This window comes from Borostomias antarcticus (assembly GCF_949987555.1).
Source record: "Borostomias antarcticus genome assembly, chromosome: 15".
Lineage (NCBI taxonomy): Eukaryota > Metazoa > Chordata > Actinopteri > Stomiiformes > Stomiidae > Borostomias > Borostomias antarcticus.
The window spans coordinates 22,053,439-22,076,424 of record NC_140248.1 but is presented as its reverse complement, the minus strand read 5'-3'; the positions used below and the strand labels follow the sequence as shown (position 1 = coordinate 22,076,424).

The window sequence follows — 22,986 nt, the reverse complement described above, 5'->3', positions numbered from 1 at the left end:
AGTCAGTGTATATACAATGAGTGTAATGTGTATGTGAGTGTGTGTAAGTATATGTGTGTGCAGAGTGTAATGTGTGCTAAGTGTGTGTAAGTATATGTGTGTGCAGAGTGTAATGTGTATGTGAGTGTGTGTAAGTATATGTGTGTGCAGAGTGTAATGTGTGTGTGAGTGTGTGTAAGTATATGTGTGTGCAGAGTGTAATGTGTGTGTGTGTGTGTAAGTATATGTGTGTGCAGAGTGTCATGTGTGTGTGAGTGTGTGTAAGTATATGTGTGTGCAGAGTGTAATGTGTGTGTGAGTGTGTGTAAGTATATGTGTGTGCAGAGTGTAATGTGTGTGTGAGTGTGTGTAAGTATATGTGTGTGCAGAGTGTAATGTGTGTGTGAGTGTGTGTAAGTATATGTGTGTGCAGTGTCATGTGTGTGTGAGTGTGTGTAAGTATATGTGTGTGCAGAGTGTAATGTGTATGTGAGTGTGTGTAAGTATATGTGTGTGCAGAGTGTAATGAGTATGTGAGTGTGTGTAAGTATATGTGTGTGCAGAGTGTAATGTGTATGTGAGTGTGTGTAAGTATATGTGTGTGCAGAGTGTAATGAGTATGTGAGTGTGTGTAAGTATATGTGTGTGCAGAGTGTAATGTGTGTGTGAGTGTGTGTAAGTATATGTGTGTGCAGCGTGATATGTGAGTGCGGTGATACTGTAGGTATTTACCTAGTTTATACAGGACTATATACACTATATACCAGAACTATATACACTATATACCAGGACTATACACACTCCCAGCATTGATACAGTAGGTATTTACCTATACAGGACTGTATGAATAAATTAAGTTAAATATTTGAATTACAAGTCTGATGGGAACATGCAGACTGGGTCACACCTAACCAAGGTTTTACCAAGATTTAGAAGAAATCTGGACACATCGATGGGTATTGTGTTAAATGTTCTAGAAGTCCAGGGCGGCAGTTTGACTTTTTTAATAGGTTTGGAACCATTGCCAATTGTATTATTGCGTAGCCTGTGGGCACATACAGTATGAAGAGACCCATATTTGTGGGATTTTGGTGCTTTGAGATATTGAATTGGTAAGATTTTTTTAAAGGTTGTATTTTTCTTGATTTCTTATCTTTATCTTTTATTGTGTTTTATCTTCCATCTTATTTTTCTTGCTTTTTGTTTATTTCATGTCTATTTTTATGTGAAGCACTCCATGCATGTTCATTCTCTGTAGTAGAGCACTTTGAGCAGCATTTATTTGTATGAAACGGGCTATACAAATAAAGTTGTGTTATTCTTATTCTTATTATACACTCTCAGCATCGATACTGTACCTGTAGTTCCATCACCTACCAGCAACAGGTGAGCTGTATGAGGCCCACTGAGCTGTATGAGGCCCAGCTAGAATAATGTTTGGTGTAAAATCAATGCTGTCAGTCTCTTCTGCTTCAAGCAAATTAAGGAAGAGGGATATTGGCTGAAAGTGTTGTTGAGATGAAAAATGACAAATTAATTTATGGTTATGTTCGTTTGTCCCATTACTTGTGGTCGCTTAAAAAGGGTGGTAACACATACAATTTGTTGTAACATCGTTCACCTGATTTGGATGTAAATACCCTCAAAGTGAAGCTGAAAGTCTGCAATTAAAGCACATATCGGATGTTTCATTTCAAATCCATTGTGGTGGTGTACAGAGCCAAAATCGTGTCAATGTCCAATATTTATGGACCTAACTATACAGTAGATGTATGGAAGTGTTGTTGAGATTGGCCACACTCAGTGGGGTGGTGCTGGTGGTTGAAGAAGTGTGCAGTGTAGGCTATAGTTTGATGCAATTATACTCCTACAATTTGCACATCAGTGGTGACTATAAGTCAGTATACTGTGTGTGTAGGGAGAAGTAAAGTTAGTATATGTGAAAGTGGGTGGAGCGTCATTAGGCCTACTACTACAGACGATTAGCAGACGATTGCAGACGATTAGCAATCAGCAGTTACACGCCTTAAGCATTGACGGCTTAGACGGCGACAGCGGGAAGGCGACAGCTCCCTCCGGCGCGTCAGTGTTGTTGTGAAACTGCTTTGTTATATTGTTATTGTGAGAGTTAGTTTCGGCCTGAGCTAGACTAATTGCCCTGTTGAGTGGGCTGAGGGAGTGGCCTACTCTCCTGGCAGACGATTAGCAATCAGCAGTTACACGCCTTAAGCATTGACGGCTTGGCGACAGCTCCCTCCGGCGCGCGACCGAAGGCTAGGGCGACCAAAGGCACCGGGCGACTTATTCAAGAGCGACTTTGTCAAGTAAGACTGTCAGGAAGGTAGTACGTCTACATTTACCTCTGTACCTGTTTTGTTACCATTATGTGTTTGCATCCTATTCCTGTTGTGTTCCCTCTCCGGGGGTCACGCAGACACTGGGTCACCCCCAGACTCCGTAACCCCTCTAACCTCATCTATCCGACTGTCTCAACTCATAGAGAGCAAGTGGTGACAGGGGGACTTTGGAATTGCCAGTCGGCGGTGCCCAAAGCTGAGTTTATCTCAGGCTATGCATCCTTGCTCTCCCTCAGCTTCCTTGCTCTCACCGAGACATGGATCACACCAGAGAACACTGCCACACCCGCAGCCCTGTCAGATGTGTATTCTTTCTCCCACACTCCCAGAGCTGCGAGGCGAGGTGGTGGTACTGGCCTGCTCATTTCCCCAACATGGAAATACTCACTCGTCTCCATCCCACAGTTCTCCCCTCCCTCTTTTGAATTCCATGCTGTCTCTGTCATGTATCCAATCAAGCTCACCATTGCTGTTGTGTATCGCCCACCAGGTCCTCTTGGTGAATTCCTAGAGGAGCTCGATACACTAGTTTCGCACTTCCCAGATGATGGGTCCGCACTCATCCTTCTCGGGGACTTCAACATCCAGAGTGAGAAATTGGAACCTTTCCTCTCCTTCCTCTCCTCCTTCGATCTTCACCTCTCTTCTTCTCCTCCTACTCACAAAGCCGGCAACCAGCTGGATCTCATCTTCACTAGACACTGTTCCACCTCTAACCTGTCTGTCCTGCCCCTCCATCTCTCTGACCACTATTTCATGTCCTACTCCCTCTCCATCCCCTCTTCCCCTGTAACTCCTCCTCCTACCCACATGGTTACCGCCCGTAGCCATCTCCGCTCGCTCTCCCCTACTGACCTTTCCTCTACTGTCACCTCCGCCCTCCCCGCCCCTGAATCCTTCTCTCTCCTACCCTCTGATACTGCCACTGATCATCTTCTCTCTACTCTTTCCTCTTCTCTGGACAATCTCTGTCCCCTCACCTCCAGGCCTGCATGCCCAACTCCACCTGCCCCATGGCTGTCGGACTCAGTGCGTACTGATAGACGGAGCCTGAGAATAGCTGAGCGCAAATGGAGGAAAGGCAAGCTCCCAGAGGACCTTCTTAATTTCCAATCTCTTCTTTCCACATTCTCCTCCTCTCTGTCTGCTGCTAAAGCTGCTTTCTTCCGCTCTAAAATCCTAACCTCTGCTTCCAATCCTAAAAAACTCTTTGAAACCTTCTCTTCACTACTCCAGCCCCCACCTCCTACTCCCAACTCCTCCCTTCTCCCTGATGATTTCGCCAACTTCTTTGACAAGAAAGTTAACGATGTCAGATCCTCTTTCCCCCCTCCCCCGGTCAACGCTCCATGCACGAAACTCACCCCCCCATCCCCACCCTCTCTCCACTCCCTGCTCCCCCCCTCCTCTCCACGCCCCACCTTATCCCACTTTTCTCCCCTCTCCCCCAACGAGGCCCTCAACCTTGTAACATCTAACCGCCCCACCACGTGCTCCCTAGACCCTGTTCCCTCGACTCTCCTTCAGTCTGTTGCACCCGAACTCCTTCCCTTCCTAACCCACCTCATCAATGCATCTCTTGTTTCAGGATGTTTTCCCTCTGCTTTCAAGACTGCCAGAGTCACCCCCCTCCTAAAGAAACCATCTCTCGACCCCTCTGATGTCAAAAACTACAGACCGGTTTCCCTTCTATCCTTTCTATCCAAAACACTTGAACGTGCTATCTTTAACCAACTATCTTCGTACCTCCACCAGAACGACCTCCTAGACCCCCACCAATCCGGGTTCAAGGCTGGCCACTCGACAGAGACCGCCCTCCTTGCAGTAACAGAGTCACTCCATGCCGCTAGAGCGAACTCTCTCTCCTCTGTCCTGATACTCCTAGACCTGTCGGCAGCATTTGATACGGTAGACCACCAGATCCTCCTCTCCACCCTCGAGGAGAAAGGCATCGATGGCTCTGCACACTCCCTGTTTGCATCCTACCTGACGGGCCGCTCCTACCAGGTGACATGGAGAGGGTTGATGTCGGAACCGCGTAGTCTGACTACGGGGGTTCCACAAGGCTCTGTCCTGGGTCCTCTCCTGTTTTCCCTCTACACTACATCTCTGGGCTCTATCATTCGCTCGCATGGCTTCTCCTATCACTGCTATGCCGATGACACCCAACTGGTTCTGTCATTTCCCCCTTCTGATACAGAAGTGGAGACACGCATAGCTGGGTGCTTGGCTGACATTTCGGAGTGGATGACGACACATCACCTCAAGCTCAATCTGGACAAGACTGAGCTGCTGTTCCTCCCGGGGAAGGGCTGTCCGCACCGGGACCTGGCCATCACCATTGAAGACACAGTGGTGACCCTGACTCGGACTGTGAGGAATCTGGGTGTGACCCTGGATGACCAACTGTCATTTTCCTCACATGTCACATCCGTCACACGTTCCTGCAGATTCATGCTCTACAACATCAGGAGGATTCGCCCTTTCCTCACTAATGAAACAGCGCAGGTACTCATCCAGGCCCTGGTCATCTCCCGCCTGGACTACTGCAACTCCCTCCTCGCGGGGGCACCGGCGTCAGCCATTAAACCTCTGGAACTTGTCCAGAAAGCTGCTGCTCGCCTGGTGTTCAACCACCCCAAATTCTCCCACACAACTTCCCTCCTCCGTTCCCTACACTGGCTCCCTGTAGCGGCTCGCATCCAGTTTAAAACTCTGGCGCTAACCTACAGGGCAATGAAAGGAACAGCCCCCTCCTACCTCCAGGCCATGGTCAAACCCTACATCCCCTCCCGACCACTACGCTCTGCTACCTCGGGGGCGACTGGTTGCCCCGTCACTCCGAGGCTCCTGCGGTCGATCGACGCGGTCACGGCTCTTCTCTGTCCTGGCCCCGCAGTGGTGGAATGAGCTGCCCACTGATGTCAGGACAGCAGAGTCGCTGCCCATCTTTCGTCGCAGGCTCAAAACTCATCTCTTCAAGAAGTACTACAACAATCCTCCCACCTAAGCACTTATTATATTGCACTGTACTTTAGATTGTGATTCTTGCACTTTGCCTTCAGCACTAGATTATGCTCTTAGTCACTTGTTTGTTTTAGAAAGAAGATGCACTTGTGAGTTCTGGCAAGTAGTAGTACATTGGCTCTTCCTACGTTAAATGCAATTATTGTTAGTCGCTTTGGATAAAAGCGTCTGCTAAATGACTGTAATGTAATGTACTAATTAGGCCTACTCTAATATTCAGTGTGATAGGCAGCATAACTACCCTGGCTTCTAACCCCACCTCAGAGTAAGTCTACAGGTCATCTCAGGGCAAAGCCTGCAATCCCGGTGAGAGTAGAAGGAGATGTCTGGTGAAGGAGATGTCGTCTGGTGAAGGAGATGTCCTCTTGTTCTGTGGAAACGTATCTTTCGAGGCATGTGCTGACCTTGGCCTGGGCCCCAGGCCTCCTTGCACAGAAGACGTGTTTATTTATCTTGTGGCCAGGATTCACACAGGGTTTATAAACGGATGGATTGTGCCCAATATTTATAACACTTCACAGATTAAAACTTAAATAACTGAGAATGGGATCATACAAAACTTTTTACATTTTCAATATTTCAAGATCCATTCCTACATGGCTAATAAACGGATCTAGAAACCTTGAAAATACTGTTTGTCATAAAAAAATAGAGAAAGCACTATATATAACTCCTAAAGGGGGGTAGATAGATAGATAGATAGATAGATTTTAGGCCATCTCTATAAAAGGGAGGAACAAGGGCATTGTGGGATTTTTTGGTGCATGCCCTTTGAAGTTTGTATTATATGCCTACACATTACTCCTAGATTTGTACCACAGCTAGCTGCTAGCAAAATTGATTTAGGCCAATCATCACTGATGTAGACTACATAATTGATGGGGGACAAATAGGTTTACTGTGCACTTGTTTCATTATGGCAGAAAAAAATCAACGTCAACGAACATATATATCAACATCAACGAAGATATATATATATATATATACTAATCTCAACCTTCACCTGAATCCATGTTGCTCACAGAATCCAAAACCCAGGAAAACAACACTGGTCAGCTGACCACTGATGCACCAATCACAGGTCGCGTTTGACCTGTATACCGCACTGACAATAAACTATCCAGAAAGCAGAAGACCTGAGAGCTTTAAATAACAGATTGTCCAAACGGTAAAGCATGGTTGGTGGGACTGCGATCGAGCAGGAGGACGGTAGGCTACCTAGAGTTTTGTCTCCTTCTTGTTGCCTGTATGCGATCTGGCGACGCTACATGTAGGCTACAGTAGGCTACAGTAGGCTATGTATGAATTAATGTATGCGACAACAAAGACAGGCTAACAAAAGATATGCAAAGACAAGACATCGCCACATCAGCGGCTTCTGCTGAAATGAATTGTGTCAAACTACTGTGCCAACTAAATTGAAGACGCAATCGTTTTTGCTTGAACTGTATGCCATGTCGTAAGAGAACACCTATAATTATATTGCATATTTCTGTTTTACATTATTGGTCAATGTTTATTGTTTACTAAATGATTGTGAAGTTCCCCTGCTGTTGTCGCTGCTTTGTTGATTGGTTATCATCAGCTAGGGCTACTAGTCTAACCTGGGAAAACTGTGTTGGTGAGGGAGATTTCACTAATCTTGTTTGAACTTCTTCCGCAGGAATTTATAAAAAATGTAGCTAGAGCAGATTATAATGTTAATAGGATTATGTATCGCGATTTGCAACTGTACCAATCGCCACGGATTGTGATCTAAGATTAAAGGGGTAGTGTGCTATATGGACATTTAGTCCTATTTGTGGTCCGTCTACCAATTAACCTGAAACAAAGATCACAATTTCACAATACTTCCAGTATTGAGATAGCTGCAGTTTTTATGCAGGCTCTCACTGGGCTACAATGGAAGTCAATGGGGCATACATAAATGCGTTGGAATGATGCTCTCCTGTGAAATATCGCTATCAACAGAATGTTACTGCATCGATGTGTTTCTGCTGTCAGAACCTAGTTGCTTTGACACTAGCACTCAGTTGTTGTCTTTCTTCTTTTGAAAGACATGAAGGGTGACGTCACCGTCAGCAGTCTGAGACAGGTAAGATCACGCTGCAACAGGTTGTTAAGTTGGTACAGCACTACAGAGTAGAGATGGGATTTATGGCTCTTTGAAGGGAGCCGGATCTTGAGGATCCGTTCCTTTCAAAGAGCCGTTCAAAAGACTGGCTCATTTTTATATTTATTTATTTTTAAGAAGCCAGCCGTGGGGTGACCCATTTTATCTGGGAAATAATCACTGGGAGGAATAATAGGGTAATATTTGGATCAGAATCATTCAAACTTAGACCTCCAATATATATTCTATTGGTGGGATATTGAAATAATGATTAGGCTATAATTTCATTTGGTAATGGCTTGTGTGGACATTTGTGGTAAATATTCCACATTTTTGCGATGGCTGGCCCAAAGCTCTGGAACAGCCTCCCTCCACACATTAGACACGCACAGAACCTAGGGCTCTTTAAGTCTCAGCTTAAGACTCACTTGTTTGCACTGGCTTTTGAGGCCTGATAGCCTACATCCCCTGTCCTGTTTTGTGTCCTGTCCTTTTATTGTTCTGTGATTATGTACACTTTATTCTGTTTTTTGTTTTAGTTTATTTTATATATTGTACAGCACTTTGGTGCAACTTCGGTTGATTTTAAACGTGCTTTATAAATAAAGTTGACCTTGACCTTGACATTCCTAGACACGCACAACCTGTCTTTGAATGGCCTAGAGCTCCTCATTACCTTGAACAACAACACGTGCATGCGATATTTGTAAAGCACCACACGTGTACTCTCAATCAATCAATCAATCAAAGCTTTATTTATATAGCGCATTTCATACCCAGAGGCAACACAATGCGCTTTACAGAGAACAAGGGAGGTGGGCAGACATCCCACCCCTACATATTCCAGAGGGAAGCAAAAAAACAGTAATCACCCGAGGGCCAGATAAGTGAGCTGTAAAAATTCTTCCCTGACCCCTCTCAACGAGGCGATCGAGCAAGCTCCTGGAGTATGTTTGTCTACCGGCTAAGAACATTTATAGAGCAATAAATAACATTAAATTACATTTTCAGAGTAAGAGAGGCTAATAACATCATAGGAGAGACATGGCAAACATTGGTGTGTGTCTGTGTGTGCATAAATGTGCCTGGGCCCAGATAGAGGCAGGGGTTGGGGTAGGGTGGGGGGTAGGAAAAGGATACGGACCCGGGTTAGGGTGAGGGGAAGGGGATCTGAGCCCAGGACTGGTGTATGTCAGTGTGTGTGTGAGTGTGCCTGGGTCCAGGTTGAGGCAGGGGTCAGGGGTAGGGTTGGGGTAGGAAGAGGATACGGACCCGGGGTAGGGTGAGGGGAAGGGGGTACTGGACCCAGGCCTAAGGCCGGAAGTGGACTGTTGTATGTCTGTGTGTGTGTGTGTGTGTGTTAACTAATTTGCTACGACATCTGCAGCAGATACAGGGGCATCCATCGGACTCAGGGTGGTCCATTGGCGACAGCGGGGCATCCACTGGACCTGGTTAGAAGATAGGAGGGAGAGAGAGAGGCACTAGAGAGAGGGGAGGCAGAGCAGGGTTAGTAGCACACGGAGCCATATATAGAGCAATACATTACGTCAAACTACATTTTCAGAGCAAGAAAGGCTAAGAGCATCATGGGAGAGGTGTGGCAAACACTAATGTGTGTGTGTGTGTGTGTGCGTGCCTGGGCCCCGATAGAGGCAGGGGTTGGGGTAGGGTGGGGGGTAGGAAAAGGATACGGACCCGGGTTAGGGTGAGGGGAAGGGGATCTGAGCCCAGGACTGGTGTATGTCAGTGTGTGTGTGAGTGTGCCTGGGTCCAGGTAGAGGCAGGGGTCTGGGTTAGGGTTGGGGTAGGAAGAGGATACGGACCCGGGTTAGGGTGAGGGGTAGGGGTACTGGGCCCAAGCCTAAAGCCGGAAGTGGACTGTTGTATGTCTGTGTGTACGTGTGTGTGTGTTAACTAATTTGTTACGACATCTGCAGCAGACACAGGGGTATCTATCGGTCTCAGGGTGGTCTGCTGGTGACAGTGGGGCATCCACTGGACCTGGTTAGAAGATAGGAGGGAGAGAGAGAGGCACTAGGGAGAGGGGAGGCAGAGCAGGGTTAGTAGCACACAGAGCCATATATAGAGCAGTACATTACATCAAACTACTTTTTTAGAGCAAGAAAGGATAAGAGCATCATGGGAGAGGTGTGGCAAACCCTGATGTGTGTCTGTGTGTGTGTGCGTGCCTGGGCCCAGATAGAGGCAGGGGTCAGGGGTAGGGTGGGGGGTAGGAAGAGGATACGGACCCGGGTTAGGGTGAGGGGGAGGGGATCTGAGCCCAGGACTGGTGTATGTCTGTATGTGTGTGAGCGTGAGTGTAGGTGTGCCTGGGTCCAGTTAGAGGTAGGGGTCAGGGGTAGGGTTGGGGGTGGGAAAAGGATACGGACCCGGGGTAGGGTGAGGGGAAAGGGAACTGGGCCCAGGTCCAGGCCTAAGCTGGGTGTGGACTGGTGTGTGTCTGTGTGTACGTGTGTGTTAACTAGGTACTACAACATCCACAACTGACACGGGGGTAACTATTGTCTGCGGGCGATATGTATCATACATCTCTATGTATCATACATCTAACCTACCATCTAACCTAAGTCATTACACGTCTGACTGGTGTGGCTGCATATTTCCCCTTCCGACAAGATTCAAGATCTGTTTTTTCATGTATAGCCTATGGTTCACACATACCAGGAATGTGACTAGGGTTAAAGCATACTGCTGTAGACGACATAGGACAGGATGCAGGACAGGACAGTGCAAAGACATAATGGTGCATAACAGTAACAGTACAAAAACAGTGTGAGATCCAGATGCAGAGTGCAGTCCAGATGGACCGCAGTGAGGAGCGGGTCAGAGAGACCATGACTATCCCAGGAGGGGTCGGACACAATCTTATATCAAGAAAGCTATACAGGATGGAGAGACTGTAATATATTTGATACTGTAGTTTGATACTTTGGACAAATAATGGTTCTCACTGCAGGCCTGTAGGGCTGGTCCTGGCCTGCCAGGATCGGGTCTCTCCTGTCTACATAATGGTAAGCACTATGATATAAACTGATCCTAGATCAGCACTCCTCCTCTGATATGCGTAGCGTTTTGTCTTCCTCTCCTCAGGAGCCAGGAGGCCTGTGGGACTCTCTGAAGAAAGCAGCCTTCGTGGTCGGGTCTGGCCTCCTCTTCCTTGCTGCATTTGGGAATTCCCTGACATGGTATAACAACAGCACTCACACCACCACCACCACCACCACCAACACCACCACAGAACTACTGACATGGTAGCACTCACACCACCACCACCACCACCACAGTACTACCAGCCGACCTCCACACACCCAGGGGTGTAGTGGTGATGAAGTAACTGATACCCACTTCTTTCATCACCACTACACCCCTGGGTGTGTGGAGAGGTCGCCAGTAGTACTACTACTGTAGAAGAATTGTTACAGTTTTTACATTAGTGGTGTTGGCATACTGTGGGTCCATGTATAAAGAAGTGGGTATACTGAGGGTCCATGGATAAAGAAGTGGGTATACTGAGGGTCCATGGATAAAGAAGTGGGTATACTGAGGGTCCATGGATAAAGAAGTGGGTATACTGAGGGTCCATGGATAAAGAAGTGGGTATACTGAGGGTCCATGGATAAAGAAGTAGGCATACTGAGGGTCCATGGATAAAGAAGTAGGCATACTCTGTATACTTCCGTGTACCTTCCACTACACTGCACACACCTGACCTGGGATGACTTCAGAAGAAGGCTGATACTGTAATCCAAACATCACCCCTAGCCTTGCACCTAAAGAAATTCCCCTTTGGTCTAATGGTAGAGTTTGGGACCTCATGCTGAAAGTCATGGGTTTGAATCCCACTCCCCAGAACAACATTGGGGAACATTCCCAACACATTCTGCTAATGTCTTCACATTCTTAGAACATTTTTCGAACAAATGATTGCTAGCTGGGCTGTGAGTGCTGGTGCCAGCGTTGAGCCTGCCCTCTCTTCCTGCTCCTCCCAGGCATCTGCAGAGGTTCTGGGGAGCGTCAGGCCACTTCTGGCAGGATCTGTGGACCAAGCTGAACCAGAGATATGAGGGACACGAGGCCAGCCTCTTCTTCCTGGGTAAGAGACACGTACAGTTCATGTACAGCTCAGCCTGGCCTGACCAAGCTTGTGACAACCCCCCAGCAGAGAGGACTTTCACACGGGGTGCGTTAAGTAACTGAGCGCTCAGTGAGCGAATGCTCACTCTGAGCGCTGAGCGTTTTTTTTTTTTTTTCACTTAACGGTCTGCTCTAACAGCGCTGAGTTGCTAGGAGACGAGAACTTTAATCACCACCTGTTGTTGAATTTTTATCACTGATCGCTGTCTGAGCGCTCAGCTACTTAACGCACCCATGCTTTCACAAACATTTAAGGCTGCCAGTGTGCTCAGCAATATATATATATATATATATATATATATAGTATTCATATCCCTTCACTTTCATTATTTTGTTATGTTACAGCCTTATTCCAAAATGGATTCATTTTTTCCTCAAAATTCTACCGTAATGACAAAACATTTATTTTTAATAAATGTGCAAAATAAATAAAAAATCTTTTTTGGAATAAGGCTGTAACATAACAAATAAAATATCTATATCTTAGCCTACTCATAATCTCAAACATTATCAAACATAACCTTAAACATTTTTCACTTACCGAAAAGTACACCAGGCACATTCTGAATCCCTGACGGACCCCTGATTTACTGTATGAAGACAGACTTTGAAATGGAGATGGAAACCATATCCTGATTCCTTTGATGGTTACTAGCATCCCAGACCGGAATCTCAAACCAGCGCACAGTGAACCTGCTGTCCCCCACCCATGATGCATGTCGTCAACATGTACAGCTGTTGAATGTGGAGTGGGCTTTTCTTACTTATTTCTTACTTATTTGGCGAAACAGTATTTTAAGGTTGTGTTTATGACATGAGGATTTATATTACCCCGTTTATTAAATGTAATTGACTTTTCAATGTGATATTTTCTCATGTAATTGACTTTTCAAGTCACTTTGTGATATTTTCTCAGGGATATAAATAAATGTTTTTAAGTGTTATTAATGGTATGTGCATAGTATTTAAGTCCCGGATGTGTAAAGTAGAAAGACCCTTGAGCACTTTCTTTCAACTCTGGAAATCCAGAAAACAGCACAAATGACTCTCTGTGTGACTTGCTGTGTTGAACAGGGACCATGATGATGCCTTTTGTGACATTCTGGGGCGCCAACGCTCTGCTCCTATTGGTTGACATCACAGGAAAGCCATCCTTCATCACACGATACAGGATTCAGGTGGACAAGAACAGCCCGGTACGGCCCATCTTACCGTCCTTAACTGCTCACTAATCTTTCACAGCCAGATTGGTGTCATTAATAGATTTATTGATTTTGATTCAGAAAATGTAAAAGATATACTGCACATCACAAGATTACTTTTTCCCAGAGGATAACCCATACAAGTATTTAGAGAACTTATTTCCAACTATTGCATAGTACCCGTGCAGCTTTCTCTGCAAAGCAAAAAACAGACAGACAGATGTAAACATGTACAGAGATTCATGGCATTATAGTCTGATGATTTTGACAAAAACATTCATGTTTCCATTGTCTCATTGTGATACATTTCGAGGGAGACCTGGGTAATTTTATCTTCCAGACACAGAAAATTACAGAATGAACACTAAAACAATCAGATAGAACACCAGATTTAACGATTCTGTCAGGATTGGTGACAAGTATCCAGTCAAGAAGAGACTTGGACCTCTGATCGATTCTAGTAGGTTCACTAATGAGTTGTGTTAGATTCATGCTGCCAAATACATTTCTGTCCGCGCTGGATGAGCGATCAAGCCAATTACAGTTGAAATCACCTAAGATAATAATTTCGCTCTGACGGTTCAAAGAGTTAATGGTTGACAAAATACAATTGGAGTCAGAGGGGGCAGAGGGGAGCCTGTATATACTCACAATAGTCAGTTATTTTCCTGGAGAATAATCTTGACAAAAAGGCCTACAAATTATTAGGTCCATTTATTAGGTCCAATTATTAGATCCACATTGGGTAATAATAACTCTGAGCCAAGGTTTGAGGCGACGTAGGCAGCTACACCGCCCTCACAGCTAGCCCTGTCCACTCTCACTATCACACATTCTGCTGTGTAACCATGTTTCTGAGACTGTGATGATATTAGGCTTATAGTGTGCAACCCATGCTTTGAAAAGATCCATTTTAGGACCAAGGCTCCTAATATTAATATGAATGATTTTTAAACCTTTAACCGTATCCAGTGTGCAAAAGAACATGAATCCATTAGGTGCAAAAGAACATGATTGCAATAGGACTAGATTAAAAGAAATGTGGTCAGAGAACAACTGTGGTAAGAGGAGGGGTGAGGGTTGAAGAGGGGGGAGCCCGTACCAGCACACACGTGCGCACACACACATGCACACACACACGCGCACACACGTGCGCACATACACATGCACACACACACGCCCACCCACTGTATCGTACCCATCATCATCTGCCTTATGTACGAATCGCTTAACTGACTGTCTCGAAATGCCGGAAAGCATTATCATTGGCTGCAATTTATTTTTAGATGTATTTTTCTTAACTATCCTTCTTATTTAAAGCAATACCTAGCTCCATGCAGATCTCCATATTCACTTAGGCGGCTGTAGCTCAGTTGGTAGAGCGGGTCGTTCAATGATCGAAGGATCAGTGGTTCGAATCCCAGCTCCGACTGTCCACATGTCGAAGTGTCCTTGAGCAAGACACCTAACCCCAAATTGCTCCCAATGAGCAGGTTAGCACCTTGCATGGCAGCTACCGCCATTGGTGTGTGAATGTGTGAATGAGAGGCCATTGTAAAGCGCTTTCAGTGCCGCTAAGGTGGAAAAGCGCTATATAAGTGCAGTCCATTTACCATTTAGATATGCTCAGTACCCCTCTTTCTTTGTTCCTAAAATCACTGAAGAAGTTGCGTACTGGGCCTTTAATTTCAGAGCTCCATGCGACTGGAATAGCCTGCCTGACTCGCTCTGATCCGCCTCCTCACTGTACATCTTTAGATTATCACTATTTGTTAATCTGAAAACAACTTATTTCTGATTGAGTTTAATTTCTTTTGAAGGATTAGTTGGGTGCTGGTGGATTAGGGGATTGTGAGTGTGTGGGTGCCATATCTGTATGTGTATACAGTATATGTATTTCTGTCATTTTCTTTGAGTTGTTGTACTGCAGTTGTATTTCTGTTTCAAGGACCCCCTTGAAAACGAGATGATTCATCTCAAGGGGTTTATCCTTCAATAAAGTTTACATCCAGTAGTGGAATTAACCAATCCTACCCGGCCCAACAAAAATGCCCCCCCCCCCTCCCCGTTCTAAATATGTGTCAATCTGCCTTAAGTCCCAGCTGGCCAAACGTGTTGTTTGGACATACGGTGAGGTAACAGTCTTTCTGATAAGCGCTGGTAAGCAGCCAGTGTACACCTCATCCTCCTCTGTAATCACACATAGATATGCCTCTCTTTCCAAGAACCCTCATTTATCAGTCATTCACCGGAACTGCTTGGGCCATAAGTAATTGACCAGATATCACATGCACCCCCTGCCCCCCAAACACACACACACACACACACACAAACACACACACACATACACACACAGCATGGTAACTGGACTGACCCTGAATGATGCTGCAGAAGGAAGTCCAGAGTCCGGTGGGGTAAAGGTTAGCTTGGATGAGCCGGCCAGGGGCAGTTAACTCCTGTTTACAAGCAGGACACAACCTTCCTTATCGAATCCAGAGGAACAGTTATCTCTTCATACACCTTTTTCAAAAATTATGATCATTAGGGCGATATACTAATCATAAAAGGTCGCGATTAAAGCGTTCCTTTGAGTTGTCCGCTGCATTCCGATGGTTGACAATAAACAAACCTTGAATCATTTTGCTAGAGAGTAGAATAGATATACTTGCCCAAAGGCTCTGACAAGCTGGGAAAGTTAAATTCAATATGATCCACACTCAGGAAAATCTCTTTCATTTCATCATTAAACATGTCTGTTGTTAGTGCAGCCAGACATTTGGTCTTTTGCCTTCCTCAGTGGCTGCATTTTTCCTGTGAGTGCGGGTCATATTATGTATGTAATGCCCAAATTCCCCCCGGGGATTATTAAAATCAATCATATTTTATCTTAATATTATATTGAACTTTACTGGAGTCTCTTAGCTATGGAGTGGATTGTGGGTGAGCACATTGGTTCTTAAACTTGGGGATGTTCTCATGATCAATGGTCTAGCTACTACTAACTTACTATAGGTAGCTAAAATTAGCTGTCTTGTTACTCAGCAACAGTGCAGGGTTATGTTTGTATGTTATGTTTCCGGTGGCTTGTGTTGGTTGGTTGGTTCTTTAGCCGGATTACACAAAAACAACCAGACTGATTTTTATGAAACTCAGTGGAGGGGTGTAGTATGGGCCACCTTAGAACCCAATTACATTTTGGAGCGGATCCAAATCATGGGGCGGGTCCACGAGCCGCCCAAACACGGACAGCCATTCACCTCCATTTATTTTTGTAGTATAGAGTTTGTCCAGTTATCACTCCCTCCCTCCGTCACTCTGGACAATGTTGGCCTGCATTTCTCTGTTACCACCACTAGAGGCAGTAGTGCCAGCACACCAAAATCAAGAAGGACACCAAAACGAACCTGCCGATCTCCACTGCACAAGTAGAGTAGTGGTGAGAGCATTGGACTCCCACCCGGGAGACCGGGGTTCAAGACCCGGTGGGGATGACTTTATGGGAATATACCCCAAACCTCCACATGTTCATCCTTTCACCTTTACCCCTTGCCTTTATAGATCAGATCCTGTCCCGACCCCAAACCTTATTCTAACCCCAACCCACACTAGGGACTGGAAGAAGGACACCAAAACCAACCTGCCGATCTCCACTGCACAAGTAGAGTAGTGGTGAGGGCATTGGACTCCCACCTGGGAGACCACTGGCACCCGGGTTTTGGAATTGGGTTCAGGAGCGAAAAATTCCCCCCATTCATTGTTAAGGGGGGTAATGGAAGCGGTCATATCTGGACATGGAAAGGTAACAGAGTCATGGGGTTTAGACTGACATTAAGCTCTCAACCTAACGAACAGAGGTCTGTACTTTCCAAGATCCATTTTTAGTTAGATTATGTGGTGGATAGCAAAAACCTAAAAATAAAACTCAGCAGCCATGTAGTTAATCAAATATAACTTTATTTATGGAACTACTGACTCATCTAGAATTGACTTGGACTTTTGCATTAGCACTAGATTATGCTCTTAGTCACTTGTGAGGAGATGCACTTGTGAATCCTAGTGAGTAGTAATACGCTGACTACCTACAGTATGTTAAATGCAATTATTGTAAGTCACTTTGGATAAAAGCATCTGCTAATGACTGTGGTGTAGTACACCAACGTTACACGTGGTGGTGCAGCTGTCTGTGGCAGTTTGGACCATTTAACCCCTAGTCCTCTGTAGCTGTGTGCTGAGTACCCACTTCCCATCAGCAAGGACAACTTCCTTGTCTTCTGAGCTGTAGACATGTCCTCCAGGCATGTCAGAAGGTTACTCTTGGTCCCAAGTCATCATCTTCCTCCACCAGAGAACGCTGGTGGCCATGCTTGATTCTCAAGATGAAAGAAGTCTTCCATGTATACATCTCTTATTTGACAGCTAGAGTCGTGAGAACAGCTCAACATCACTTTTAATTGCTGCCAGCTGCTGCTTCTCTTACTTACTGTTTCTTGCTTTTCATCTTTGTTGTTGAGCCAACAAACAGTTTCAAGCGGTGTCAGTCATCAAAGGGCTTTGTTCTCTCCACAATACATTCTTTTGTGAATGCCTGGAACTTTTGTTGGCCAGTCTTCTGTGCCCTAGTCTCCTTTGCCAATGGTTCTGCAATCTCTTTGCTGTGAGGGACAATCAGGTCTTCGCTGTCCTCTTCGAAAGGGTTGCCAAGTTCTTCCATTACATTGACAGCAGCCATCTTTCCTAAATGCTTTCTGCACACTTGCTGCTTGGTCACAGTGGAGCAAGTGTTTGCTGCATGCAAGAAGGCATTGGCAGTGCCTGGCCTGCTGTTGTGATCTCTGCTTGTACCAGTGCTTAAACTCAGCCACTGCCTTGCAAACAATCACCCAGGGTCTTCAGAGCTGCCATGTGCAGGCCACAAACGTCACAACAAACATCACAACAAACATTTCTGGCCAGTTCCACTGGATCTGCTTGGCAATGGCATACACAGGTTAATCAAATGTTACTACTGGTGTCTGCCCAGCATTGAGATATTGAACAGTCTTTCTGACTATATCCATCAAGTGTTTGATCAGTGCCACCATGTGGTGTGAACACTGGCTGGCTAGTCTGGAGAGTTGCAATTTACTAGGGATCAAAAGGCTCTTAGTCAAAGTACATGTCAGTACAGTAAAATAGTAAAAAGGAGTAGGGAACTTCATCAGGTGTAGGTTGTCGGCTGATACAGCCTACAGCGAAGTACACTCATAGCCTGGCTCCAGCCCTTGGGTCGAGTTTTCAGAATGCAATTTAGGGTCTGGAAAGGCTCTTGTCCAGAGTGATTTCTGGGTTGGAATTCCAACTAGGCCAATCAGCGGCCTTTGAATGCAATGACGGAATTAAACTGCGCAATGTGATTTGTTAGGGGATGAATTCATCGCTGAGGACTCCTTCGGCTACGCCCACCTCGGAAAACGGCTGCAATGGGAGCCTGTTCAGACTTGTGTTAGGCTAGTGTACTCATAAAGGTCATTTGTGAGGTTTTGTCAAACCAACCAGTAAGCACTTCCACCTGTTGGTTGTCTTGGCTACTGTCCAACTGCCTCTAGGCTCTGTTTGGTTATGAGCTGGAGAGGGGCCCCGCACAGGGAAACCCTTATCTAGAGTTACCGAGTAAGACCGTGAGAGGGGAAAATAACTCATCATGACAATGATAAGATACTTTAATAATCCCTGTGGGGGAAATTGGGTGTTTCAGCAGTGAAAAAAAAATACAACAGCAGTGGGGAAAAAGTACAGCGTAAAAGAGAATATACATAGAGAATATAGATAATAGATTACATCCCTGTACTTCTCCTCATCATCTGTCCTGATGCAGCCCATAATAGAGGAGTTGTGCGAGAACCTCTGGAGATGGCACGCTGCAGAGTTGTGGCTGAAGTTGGAGGTGTAGAGGGTGAACAGGAAAGGAGACAGGACTGTTCCTTGGGGGCGCCGGTGTTGTTTATCACCTCCTCAGACAGGCAGCTCTGTAGATGGACATACTGTGGCCTGCCTGTGAGGTAGTCTGTGATCCAGGCCACCTTGTTGTGGTCTACCTGCGTGGCTGGGAGCTTTTCTGCAAACCGGAGGGGCAGGATGGTGTTGATGTGCTGGAAAAGTCTGTGTGCTTCCTGGCCTCTCCAGGTGTGAGTAAGCTCTGTGGAGTAGGTAGATGATGGCATCGTCCATGCTGATTCGGGCTTAGTATGCGAACTACAGGGGGTCCAGGAAGTCACTCATCATGAGCCTCAAGCGCTGCAGAACCAGTCTCTCGAAGACCTTCCATGACATGTGATGTCAGTGCCACTGGCCTGTAGTCATTGAGAACACTGGGGTGTGCTTTTTTGTGTACCGGCACAATGCAGGTGGTCTTCCACAGTTGTGGTACCTTCTTTCAGCCTCAGGATGCTTTCACATTAGGGACCTGGGCCCGGATCCGAGTACACTTGACCCCAAAGTCCAGTTTGCTTGGTCAGTGTGAACATGTGTACCGTGCCTGAGTGACCGGGCCCCGGCCCACTTGAAAAGGTGGTCTCGAGTATGGTTCATGTGTACTCGAGTACGGTTCATGTGTACTCGAGTACGGTTCATGTGTACTCGAGCACGGTACGCATCAGGTGTGAACGCAACAGTACCCAAACAGCGAAGTGGACTGCTATTTATAATATTATGATTGGCTTGCGAATGTGGCGTCATAACTATTCGACTGTTCAGTTCAAACATGGCCGCGAAAGGATCACTTCGTACTACTGAATAAATTAAATGCTTGCTCAAAATTTGGGCAGATGAAAATTTACAGTCACAACCGGACAATACACACAAAAATGTGGAGATTTATGGATCAATTAAAGAGTACTTACATGCGCGTGGATTCAGTAGGACAACAGAACAGTGCAGTGACAAAATAAATAAAGTCAGACAGCAATACCACAAAGTCAAGTCTTGCGGTTTGCAAGTCTGGCAGCTCAACTGATGAGAAAGACCGATTTCCATGGTATGATGCAGTGGACAGATATAATCGGGGAAAAACCCAACAGGTTTTCCTACTATTACCGAGTCGCAACCCATCTCACCACCTCAACAAAATGCTGCGATGATGACAGTGCACTCGGGTACGGAACAACCCTTTGAACTCACAGGGTGGGTGGGTGGTGATAGCCAGGTCAGACCGATTAAAGATGAATGAATAGTGTTGTCTGTGTATCTAATGAACAGCCCCCCGCCCCTCCCCTCCCTTCTGTCCATCCCCACCTACCACTTCCTCCTCCACCCACCCCCCACCCACACACCTCCCCCTCCTCTGCCATCCCACCTCCTCCCTCCAGGTGGACCTGGTGAAGCTGCGCAATGCTGTGAAGGTGGTCCTGCTCAACCAGTTGTTCATCTCCAGTACCATGGTGGTGGGGGTGTACTACCTGATGAAGCTCAGGGGGGAGCCTTGCAGCCCGGACCTTCCCACCTTCCACCACGCCCTCCTGGAGATGGCTGTCTTCTCCCTGGTCGAGGAAGTCTTCTTCTACTACTCTCACAGGTAAGAAGACATCAGATAAACTTAAGTAATTCCGGGGTGGGGGCACAAGTGCTCGTCATGGGGGCGGGCCCACAGGTGCCTTAATATCTCAAATATTGCACTGCTAACGATGAGAGATAAAAGTCTTTCTTCTCTCCTAGGATGTTCCACCACCCAGCCCTGTACAAGCACTTCCACAAGCAGCACCATGAGTGGACCGCACCCATCGGCGTGGTGTCCATCTACGCCCATCCTCTGGAGCATATAGTGAGAACATTTCCTTTCTTCTCTGCTTATCTCAGTCTTCTCCACTCTTCTACCTCCGGCAACTCCAGTTACGTAAAATGGTTAGTGACATAAAACAGCACAGAGCGTTCAAAACATTAGGGACGCCCTGCTGAATCCATGCGTCATTCAGGTCGGTGGTGTTAGTGTGACAGCGTGGGGTGGGTGTTCATGGTACACACTGGCCCCCTTGATAAAAGTGGAGTGACGTTTGAATGACACAGGATATCTGAACATCGTGGCCAATGAGGTGCATCCCTTCATGGCAGCAGTGTATCCATATGTGAATGGAGTTTTTCAGCAGGATATGAGATGGAGTGAGCTATTCAGAATAGAGATTTGCCACCAGGAACGAGCTGTTCAGAATAGAGATCTGCTACCAGGAACGAGCTGTTCAGAATAGAGATCTGCTACCAGCCAACTCAACTCCAACTGTCTGAAACATTGGAGTCAGGATGTAGTCAGGATCCCTGTGGAACACTTTTGACACCTTGTTGAGTCCATGCCCTGATAAATTGAGGATGTTCTGAGGACAAAAAGGGGGTGCAACGCAATATTAGGAAGGCATCCCTAATGTTTTGTAATCTAAGTGTATCACACAACAAGCAGTATAGAGACTGAGTCTGACCAGCCCTGAAACCAGCCCTGTCCTCTCCGAGCCCTAGCGGAGCATTTTCTCTGGAGGTGACCGTAAAGAGTTAACCCGCAGGTCCTCTCCTCTAGCTGTCCAACATGCTGCCTGCATTGCTGGGTCCAGTCATCATGGGCTCCCACCTGTCCACCACCACCCTGTGGTACTGCCTGGCACTCCTGAGCACCACCATCTCCCACAGCGGGTACCACCTGCCCCTGCTGCCCTCCCCAGAGTTCCACGACTTCCACCACTACAAGTAAGTCACCTCCTGCCCACGTGGATAGATGCTAAATAATATAAATGAACAAAATGATTTCTCTCTACTACTCACAGCCCTGAGTATTCTGCTTTTTCAGAGGTCAACACGTGATTGTCGATCTTGCATGTGCCAAGAATTAACAAACTAAAAAAAGAATTCTCCCAATTTCAAAACATTTTCCCATAACTGCGCTGTGTAACCCGATTGGGTGGTTTTTGGGAGGAAGAAATCCATGTTGACTTTCCCATGGTGTCCATTCCCCTGTCTTCTCTCCCTCTACAGGTTTAACCAGAACTTCGGAGTCCTCGGTGTTCTGGATCGTCTCCACGGGACGGACGCCAAGTTCAGGAAAACCAAGCAGTACGAACGCCACTCCCTCCTCCTGGGAATCACGCCCCTGACTGAGAGCATCCCAGATGCTCCCAAGAAGGGCTACTGATGACCCCTGAACCCTGACACTGGCCCTTCAGCAGGCTCATCGTGGGGGTCAGGAGGGCGGAGGAGGACTGACTGTTTGAGTTCTTTAAAAATGCCTCTTTTTTTCCAGCTGGAAATCTTCCCTGTGGTAAATTTCTGATCTGGCATTACTGAACAGTTAAGACACATCTGCTTCTTCACAGAGATGTGACCAAAACAGTGATGTCAGATCAGTGATTTCTCAGAGAAAGCGAGGAAGGAAGGAAGGATGCATTTAGAGAGAATCTGCGTGGGGCCAAGGCACTGCGTGGCTCTGCCCTCGCTGCTGCTCCACTCTAGCTAGGAGTTGGGAGCTCCTTTTAAGTACTTACTACACACTACGACTAGCTGAAAAAGCACCCGTTGCTGTAATTGGCAACGATTGCACCTGCCTTGATCAGAAGATAGACTTAAGTTTGATTATTCTTAAATGAGAATGCTTATTATAGTTTTTATTATTATAGCACTTTCTCCCTTGCGGTCCGTCCTCTGTAAACTTGCTGCTTGGAGACCAACAAAGGACACAAACAACTGTTTTGATATACAAACCACTGCTACTGTTGAGGTTTTTTGTTGTAGTTGTAATTCTGCACTTTCATTGTGTTCATTGGCATGGTTCCACGTGTTCCGAGGCCTCATTCACCTATGGTGGTTACCAGTCTTAGACAACCCATATAACCATCTTATTTAGGCCTTAAAATATACCTCTGACTTCCACAGCAATGGACAATCTAAGTTTGATTAGTATTGAATACATTATATGAGCCCTAGAAGGGCGGTCTGAGGTCCAGGACTTCAGTCATTATGAAACTGCAGTTGCAGAATAAAAGCCTTTGGAAAAAAAAGTGTGGTTTTAACTCATCCTTGCAGTATTTCATCAGCAACCAATCACACCAGTCCTCATGTTCTCTCACACACAAAGTATACATGAACATTATTTGACAGTTTTAAGAGCCTTAAAGGACAATGCTCGTTTTTGACAACCTGG

The 22,986-nt window shown here is 46.1% G+C and overlaps 1 protein-coding gene across 1 annotated transcript; it reads left to right on the top strand.

The window, feature by feature from the left end:
- Nucleotides 1-6,455: 6,455 nt before the first annotated feature.
- On the top strand, nt 6,456-22,834 carry faxdc2 (fatty acid hydroxylase domain containing 2). Its single transcript, XM_084449518.1, has 9 exons — nt 6,456-6,572; nt 7,421-7,458; nt 10,591-10,685; nt 11,490-11,593; nt 12,709-12,830; nt 20,180-20,385; nt 20,526-20,631; nt 21,373-21,539; nt 21,825-22,834. Exons 1-9 carry the CDS (start codon nt 6,539-6,541, stop codon nt 21,979-21,981), a joined length of 1,029 nt encoding a protein of 342 aa, XP_084305644.1. The 5' UTR covers nt 6,456-6,538; the 3' UTR covers nt 21,982-22,834.
- Nucleotides 22,835-22,986: the final 152 nt, after the last annotated feature.

What these genes read in the sequence shown, in the direction of transcription:
- faxdc2 (XM_084449518.1), top strand. Translation starts at nt 6,539, where the DNA reads ATGGTTGGTGGGACTGCGATCGAGCAGGAGGACG. An exon ending in TGCGATCGAGCAGGAGGACG is followed by an intron (nt 6,573 to 7,420) that starts GTAGGCTACCTA and finishes TTCTTTTGAAAG; the next exon opens with ACATGAAGGGTGACGTCACC. An exon ending in AGGTGGACAAGAACAGCCCG is followed by an intron (nt 12,831 to 20,179) that starts GTACGGCCCATC and finishes TCCTCCCTCCAG; the next exon opens with GTGGACCTGGTGAAGCTGCG.